The 8,458-nt window shown below is 41.9% G+C and overlaps 3 protein-coding genes across 3 annotated transcripts in view; 2 read left to right on the forward strand and 1 right to left on the reverse strand.

Annotated features, from left to right (window-relative positions):
* C922_04090 (hypothetical protein) overlaps positions 1–2,741 on the forward strand; it is a gene marked incomplete at both ends in the record, with an annotated part of 3,692 nt that extends 951 nt beyond the window's left edge. The window contains one exon of the mRNA XM_008819675.1: positions 54–2,741. Coding sequence (XP_008817897.1) covers positions 54–2,741 — 2,688 coding nt within the window. The remainder of the gene's footprint in view (positions 1–53) is intronic.
* A 1,448-nt stretch (positions 2,742–4,189) lies between these two features.
* On the forward strand, positions 4,190–5,389 carry C922_04091 (hypothetical protein; the record flags this gene model as incomplete). The annotated part of the gene is made up of 1 exon (XM_008819676.1): positions 4,190–5,389. The coding sequence occupies one exon, from the start codon at positions 4,190–4,192 to the stop codon at positions 5,387–5,389; it is 1,200 nt and encodes a 399-aa protein (XP_008817898.1).
* A 658-nt stretch (positions 5,390–6,047) lies between these two features.
* C922_04092 (hypothetical protein) lies at positions 6,048–8,283 on the reverse strand (the record flags this gene model as incomplete). Its single annotated transcript, XM_008819677.1, has 9 exons — positions 6,048–6,100; positions 6,187–6,364; positions 6,506–6,590; positions 6,734–6,954; positions 7,056–7,255; positions 7,484–7,634; positions 7,738–7,804; positions 8,013–8,095; positions 8,179–8,283. 9 exons carry the CDS (start codon positions 8,281–8,283, stop codon positions 6,048–6,050), a joined length of 1,143 nt encoding a protein of 380 aa, XP_008817899.1.
* Positions 8,284–8,458: the final 175 nt, after the last annotated feature.

Consider the following 8,458-nt stretch of genomic DNA (forward strand, 5'->3'; position numbering starts at 1 on the left):
AGATGCTTCTTTGGGTAAAATCATTTATTATTTTTTTTTTTCCCCCATTTCAGCTTGCTCTGAGATGCCTGAAAAAGCTGCTATGCCTTGGGAACAACAGAGATTTCCTTGATGACCTCGCAAAATGTTTAAGAAACCTGTGCAGGAAAAAAACTGGCAACGTTTTGCTCCAAGTGGTGGATTGCGTTGAAGTCTGGAATTTACAGATTAACGATTTAAGCAAGTGCGAAAGGGCTAAACTAGTGTTTATTGTCCTTTTGTGCTCGAATGCAAATATATCACCCTCCTTAAACGAGCGATGTTACACTGCGCTGAAAAGGATAGCCTCTTCGTTAAAGGGATTAGCGAGTGGGCTAAGTGAGAAGCATGTAGGCAAAGAGGAACTTCTCAAAAATGGCACACATTCTGAAACGGCAAAAGCGAATTTGCATCGAAATGAGGAAAATGTTGATGAGGGAAGAACCATTTTGCAGAAGGAACACTGCTGTGTACATTCGGGGGAAGCATCACATGCAGATTTTTTCTCCAGAATGAACAACCTTTTTTACACACCCTCCCCCTTTAACATTGTGTGCAGCGATATTCCTGCCCTCTTTGGGGAAATAAAAAAGGCACTATTCTACGAGATTATGAATAATGAACGAAATTCGTGGAGCGAAGGAAAGGACGATTTCGCCAGCATTTTAACCACGTTTCTATTCTGCACCTACTACGACACGGTTCATTTTGTTACGCCCATCCTCTCCTTTGTGTACAGATCACTGGTCCTGTTTAAGTACATCAACTGTCCGACAACGCCCTTGTTGGTGAGTGCTATATCTGAGGAGGAAGTCTCACCGAAGGACGCTCCGCCGAAAGACGCCTCGATGAAGAACGCCGCTTCCCAGTACGGCTACGAATACGACTCCTTTTTGTACCTCACAAAATTTGTCTTCCTAATTATCACGTGTGGGTATTTAATGCCCCTCAATGTGACGCTCCCCGAGGTGGCCCAACTCCTACTAGGCGACTGCAACTTTCGCAAGGTTGCGGAGAGTTTTTACAAACTTAGCCACGTATCGCCGAGCGGTGTCCATGATGGAGATGGAAGTGGGAGAAACAACTTCATCGTTCGTTTAACCAACACAGATGGTGGAGCTTGCACAAAATATATTTTTTCGGACACGAATTATCATATGTACCAACGAAAGGCGTACGAAAGGTGGGATGCGCACAGGAAGAGCGACATTCTTTTGGAAGAGAACACTGGCGGGGGTCGTCAGCTGGTCGGGCATTTGGAAAAGGGAGCAACGGACTATGACAGTGGGGAAGAACCCACGGGAGGGGAACCCCTAGATGTGGTGAAGAGAGACGCGGTGAACAACGCGGTGAACAACGCGGTGCACGACTCGGGGAACGACTCGGCGAACGGCTCGATGGACGAATCGGTGCACTACTCCGCGGACAGCGCCCCCATAATCTGCGACAACAAAAAAATCGTGCTCATGATGCTGTCCCAGTTGCTGGCCGGCCATTACCTGAAGAACGGATTAACAGAAAGCAAACTAGACGAAGAACACCTAAATTTCATTTTATTTCTAATAAGCGAAAATGCAAAATACGAGCATGTAGATGCCTTTCCCTACATATTAATAACCCTGAAGCATTTGCTAAACATTATCGGGGAGGATTGCAAGAAGTACAGCAAAATTTTTTTCCACTTTTTGGTGGTTTTACAATCAGATACTCAGTTTTGCCCGCAATCAGAAGTGCAAAAATTAATTGAAAAAATTGAGCATTATCACCATGGGGATAAAACGAAAAGTGATTTTTACAACGATGAGTATGTCTACTTTGTGCAGAACGTTCCCATAATTATAAATATAAACGATTTTAACAATTTCAAATGTAACATTGAATTTTTAAATGTACTTTTGTGTAACATAAGCGAAGAAGTGATGATGGAACAGTCGAACCATTTGATGGATTTATTACTCATCATTATGAATCAAGAATTAAGGCCATTCATGAAATCCGAGTTTTTATTATTCTTAAATTTGTTTTGTTCCAGAAATATTTTCCCCAATTTTTTACAAAAAAATTCGCAACAAATTTTAAAAAATATATTGTTACCTTTGTGCACATGGAAGAGTGGCCTAAACGAGGCGCAGACACGAAAAGGAGCTCTACATTGTATAAGAACATTATTCGTAAAAAATGCCCTCCAGAAATATGTACTTGAAAATAATGTCCTGATTGAAAATTTGGTGTGTGTTCTCAAATCTTCCACTGATGATACATGGAATGGTGAAAACAGAGAAATAGCCATCGCCATATATGCACAAATTGCAAGGCACTTAAGCAATAATAATATTTTACTGGACTTGTTAAACATTTTGCTGGGGCTAATGGAGGACTCGAGTAACACAATTCGTAAGCTGTCCGCAAATGGATTGTATTCACTTTTTCTGAATGAGTCTTTAATTCTAGCTGATGAACTCTGTGAGGAGGTTTTCCCCACCCTTCTGCTCCACATGGATGACGACTCTCCGGACGTCAGTGAAATGGTTTACCGTACCTTATTACTTGCCAAAAAGTTTAACCAGACGATTTTAGTGAAGGTACTTTTGGCATGTCTTCATAGGGGGTTCGCACCTACTGACGCGCGTCCCCATTTTTGCATCATAAATAATATTTTTTTGCGCCCTGAAATGAAGGGGTTTCTACACAGAGGGGGGACGAATAAAATGACAACACTTTGACGAGACTATCTGGTCTAAGCAGTCCCGCTGTGTAGGAGAGAAAAAAAGCGCACATTTGGGAAGTCTCATTTTGGCAACTGCGCCACTTAAGAGGGATTTTTTCTTTTCTCCCCTGCCCCATTAGTTCTCCTGTTTGAATACACTTCTTCTCATCGCCTTGAGTGCTTCACGTTTTAAGCAGCTCGCAATTTGTGAAATTTCTCCCTCAAAAAAAAACATTTTCCTCGCTGCGGAAAATTGTGTGCCCCCCTATTCAGCATTATGTGTGCATTTTTCACTGCGTTTTTCTCTTTTCTTTTTTTTTTCAGCACGCGAAAAATTCCTGCGAGTATACCGCACATGCGAAATGGTACAAGGAAGAGCTGTTGAAATGAAGCGCCATTTGGTGGAGGCCAAGGGACGTTTAAAAAAATACCCCCGCTTTTTGTAGAACGGGCGTAGGAGGAACCGTCAAATGAACAAATCGGTTTGGGAATATGTATATGTGTTAGCACCTTTTTGGCATCCACATAGACGTTTGATTGCCACTACCCCCCGAAGATGAAATCCCCCCCATTTGCCTGCAAAAAATGGATAAACAGGCAACTTTCACGTGATACCCTCCCCCCAGGGGAACTCAGTATATGCGTGGTGATATGCGTTTCTCGTGTAGATCGCTTTGTCGTTTATATTTACGCTGTCCATTTCGATCGTCATTCATCTTTTTTTCCATTTTGTTCGCCACCCCGTTGTTCCATCTCGCGTTTGCAACTCCCTGCATCCGCACCGCAATTTAATTTTGGTTCCCCCCCATCATCTGCACGCGCGATACTGCAGACTCTTTAACAAGTGTGCAAAATTGTAGTGACTTCCAATGGCGCATGCGTAAATGGGATTAACTTTTGGGCATCCTCGTGTACACCATCTCGCGCAAGGGTGCTCCATTTTGTTTACTCTATTCCTGTGCGCCCAAGGGCACATATCGGCTGAGGAACTGCCTCAGGGCGAATAAAAAATATTGTGCCATTCGAAAAATTATTGATATATACCCAAGTTGTAAAATTGTAGACCGTTTCACCCTCATTGAGTGAAAACCCCCCATCCGCGGTGACGAGATAGCAGTTTTGGGGAAAAACGGGACTCGTCCTTTGCCTTACCCGCCTAAATCGCTGGACAAAAAGGGGAGAATATATAATGCCATGCTTCTACAAGTCCTGCGCTGGGATGGACAAATTATGCCGTCGTGAAGTTCCTTTCTGTGCATCCGCTTTTTTTTCTTTGTCAAAAAAAAGGCTCGCGGGAAAAGAAGGCATCACCTTGAGACTGTGCCCAAACGAGGACAGCAAAGAAAAAAAAAAAATAACCAATCCCGAGGCGTCGAGAGGAACCTAACGAGTGGGCAGGGAAACAAAAACGCATCGAACTATAGGGGCCAGCCAAGTAACCAAACGCGTCATGTTCACCACAGAATGGACGCGGCCAAAAGAAAGACACACGACGGGGGGGTGAGAACCCCCTTGGCAAAGTTCCCTCAACCCAATTACGTAAAACTACTCATTATTCCCGATGAAGAGTTGCTAAATTTCGTGGAAAATTTTATTGAAGCCATTTTTAACGAAGCCACGTACACAAAAACGATCCAAAAAATGAATATAAGAAAAAAATGCATCATTACAAACTTACTGGAAGAGCAACAGAAATTTTACAAATCCAATATGAAGGAAAACCCGATGTTTCTGTACAACATTTCTGACGAAGAAGTGAAAAACATTTTTAACAAAACGAATGGGGAAAAAATCGATTTTCATTTATTTCACGAGGCAAGACGAATAATACAAATGGTGATGGACAATTTTGAGACGTATGAAAATTACGAGAGGGGCCTTTTCGATGAAAACAAAGTGGTGAAAAAAAACGAATTGGAAAATTACATCGATAAATACTTAACACAGAATGGAATAACAAATAAAATAAAAATCGAATTCAAACAGGACTTAATATCTGCAGTGAAAATTTTCAAAAAAAAAAAACAATATTTTTTACATTTACAAAGCCGCAAAAGTGTTAAGGAAAAAATGATGCTTTCCTTGTGCAATCATGAAATAGGGACACACTTATTACGCATGATAAATCACGATAGGAACAATTTAGACATGTATAGTTTTCGTTCCTGTTCTGCCACTGAAGAAGGATTAGCTGTGATTAATTCCATGTATCCCTTCCGAAGAAATTACCTCTTCCTTATTTTTCCAGCCATAAAATATTTAACCGTTTGTTTGGGCAATTTTTACACCTTTTCAAAGCTGTTTTTTTTTTTAAACACTTTTGTAAAAGATGCGGACACATGTTTTAAGATGTGCGCGCGGGTTAAACGAGGACTAAAGGACACCGCCATCCCTGGCAGTGTCTACCACGATCAGCTATACTTCATCGGTTCGTACAGCATCTTAAAGTGGCACAGGAGTATCAACTTTCAGTTGCTATATTCGGGGAACATCGGGTTAAGGTGCCTAAATAGCGTTTCCAATTATGTGGACGTAAAGGATAATATGCTCCCGTTTTTTTTATCGGACAAGGAAAAGGTCACTGCCTATTTGGAGTTTCTGAGCGAAGTGTCCTACCTAAATGGGATTACTCCCGCGAGTTGCAGCTTCATCGATAATGGGTAATACATGGGCAGAGTGACACACTATTTTGCCTTTTTTTTTTTTTTTTTGGAAGTTGAAGGCAAAATCCTCTCTGTAGGAACCCAACGGGGCGATCAAAAATATACCCCCCCCCCAAATGAACACCCACCAGAAGGTTATCACCTCGTTGCGTTTTGCCCTTGTTGTCTGTCGTATTGTTCCGCTCAGTACTTCGTGCTTCTCGTATCTTTGCACAAGTGGAGAGTTTTTAAAAGGCGAAAATTTTGAAGTATCATCAGCTGAGTTACCATCCATCGTATGGGCAGATAAGCATAAACAGAGTTACAAAGGGTGTGTGTGAGGGCACAAAATTGTACAGTGATGAGTTAAAAAAAAAAGAAAAAAAATTTCAACTTTTTGTAAACTCTCCCCTGATCTCTCCTTCCAGCACATACATTTCTGTTAACTTCCTTGTTCCCCTTTTGAGGTCATACTCGGAATTTATAAGCGCGCGTTAATCGCGAAGCTATAAAGAAGGGGCAACCCATCTTTTAGGCGTCTTCGCCTTTTTACACACAATGAATAGGGTACACACAGATCCAACCCCATAGAGAATCACACAAATGGGAGTTTCCACCCCCTGCTCCTGCTGCTGCTCCTCCTTTTTATACCTTCGCAAAATATGTCTCCACCCAGGGGATTAGTTATTCTTCTCTTTGATGTTATTATATGTGAGGAACTCAATATTGTCGTCTGAAAAAAGGGGAGGATTTTTCCATTTGGAGGAAATGTGCAGACGCACAGAGATATATGCACAAAATGTTTGGCTCACTATTCACGCAGGTGCGCCACTCCCCCCAGGGCGGTCGCGTTTTTCTTTCCCCGCTTGCCTAAATTGTTCTTCATTGACTCCATATAATTATCATCCTTGAGCGAAATTTCCTTTTTGGCTTTGTTGATTATGTAGATCGTGTCCTTAATGTACTTGTAGATGACGTCCAGTTTTCGGAGAATATCCTGCCATTGGAGCGGGGCGGGAAAAGGTGCGACAAACGATATGATCACCAATTGGCTCTGCTTATCAGACCGTGAACGACACTGAGGTAACCTTGTCCCCCACTTAGTACACTGACAAGCGAGAAAGCCTTCCATTGTTACCTCCTCCAAATTGTTAAAATCGGCTGTATCAATGAACTGCGTGTCTTCCATTATATCATGTGGTTTGTTCTTCTTTTCTAGTTTGCTTCGAAGGGAAGAGGAGGGAAAAAAGTCATGGAGGTGAATTGCTAAGCAGCGAAATGATATACAGTAGAGGAAACATATAGAGTGCTGTCTGATATGCGCCCCTATTGGGGTAACTTTTAATAGGCGTTTCCTTGTCAGTACTTTTTTTCTTCGTCCTTTTTAATGTTGTAATGACGCAGCTCCGGTAGGAATGATGAAAAACGACTTAGAAAATTATCGACACATGAAATTATCTTATACAGAAGCAGTGCATTTTTATTGTGTTCATTTATTTTTTCCTTGAGCTGTTCCGCTATCTCCTTTTCCCTTTTTAATACGCCTTCTGAGGTCTCTACGAGATTTTTGTATTCTTTTTCTTTATCCTGCGTGGGGGTAATGACATCATAGAGGAAGGTGCCAACCAACAAGGATAGGAAAAAAGAAAGAAAAAAAAAGAACAACAAAGAGAAGAGGAATTCCGTACCATTAGGGCTAAGTTATATTTTTCCTCCGTGTCTTTTATCTTAGCCTTTATGATATTTATCTTTGCCTTAAGACTTTCCTTTTTCTTTTTTATAAACTCGCGCGAGCTGAATATTGTTTCTAGCCTGTCGAACATATCCACCTGGACGAACTCGGCTGAATTTTCTTTAAATTTGCTCAAAAAGCTGAGGCATTTTTCCCCTGAACGGTTGTCACATGTGTGTAAAGTGTGTGTATATTGTAGGGTGTCATTCATTTGTTGTGCGAGATTGGGCTAACGCCTCATCGGGGCACGGGAAGGAGTACGCTTCAGGGGTGCTGATGGGGGATTTTTTCATGCCGTTTAGTTCCATTTCGTTCATGTTTGGCTTTTTATCCGTTTAGAGCCTTTTATGTTTCCTTTCGCAAAGCGCGGCAGCCTCTTCTTACTCTCCACGATGTCGTGGTCTGCCTTCTTTATCCGCTCGTGCATGTCCGCAATGGCCACCTTAAACTTGTTTATCTCCAAATCGTACATTTTTATTTTTTTCTCCTTGTTTTTTATTTTCTCCTCCAGAATTACTTGTCTGTCGTAGTTATCCTGCGCGGGAATGTGTGTGAGGGACAATTCGTTTGCACCTTTTTTGTTCCGCCAGTTTGCCCCATTTGCGACCATTCGTTCGTATGTTCTTTTTTTTCCCCACCTTCGTAGCCATTTGGTACTCCTTTATCAATTTTTCCCGGCTTTCATTGTGCACCTTTTCTTTAAAGCTGGTTAGAGTGATTTGCAAATCGAAGGAGGCGGCGTTGGGCAATTATGCCTCGTGGGTATTTCCAATTGTTACACGTTGAGCAGGGCCGAACGTGTGCCTAAGATGCCCCTGCAGGTGCATACAAACAGGCAGATACGAAGCAACATACATACACATATAAGTACATGCCGGCGGCCACAGGCTCACACATATCTGCCGAAGCGAACCTGAAGTAACTCTCCTTCTCGTGGAGAACCTTCTTAATATCCGCATGCTTTCTGCTCAGGTCTTTATTTTTGCGCCTTAAATCCTACGAAGAGGAGCACGCATCCCCACGCAGTTACTGCTGGAAATGCCTGTTTTTCGTGGGATCCATTTTTCCAGTGAGTTTACCCTCAAATGTAATTTCTTCTTTATCAATAAAGGTATGTCCAGGTTTTTATTGATGGACGCGGAGATGTCTATGTCCTCTGCATTTTGATCCTTAAACTTTTCCATTTTTCCAGCCCTTTTTTGTTTTCAGAAAGGGTTAAAGTGTTATGACATGGTTAGATAAAAGCGAATTGAGTGAAGAATGGGCGATAAAATGGGCCATAAAAATGGCGTAAAGTTGGCAATAATGTTGGCAGTTAAGTGGAAAGTAAAGGGCACGTCTACAAACATACGCGCTCGC

Source organism: Plasmodium inui (genome assembly GCF_000524495.1).
Source record: "Plasmodium inui San Antonio 1 unplaced genomic scaffold supercont1.19, whole genome shotgun sequence".
Lineage (NCBI taxonomy): Eukaryota > Apicomplexa > Aconoidasida > Haemosporida > Plasmodiidae > Plasmodium > Plasmodium inui.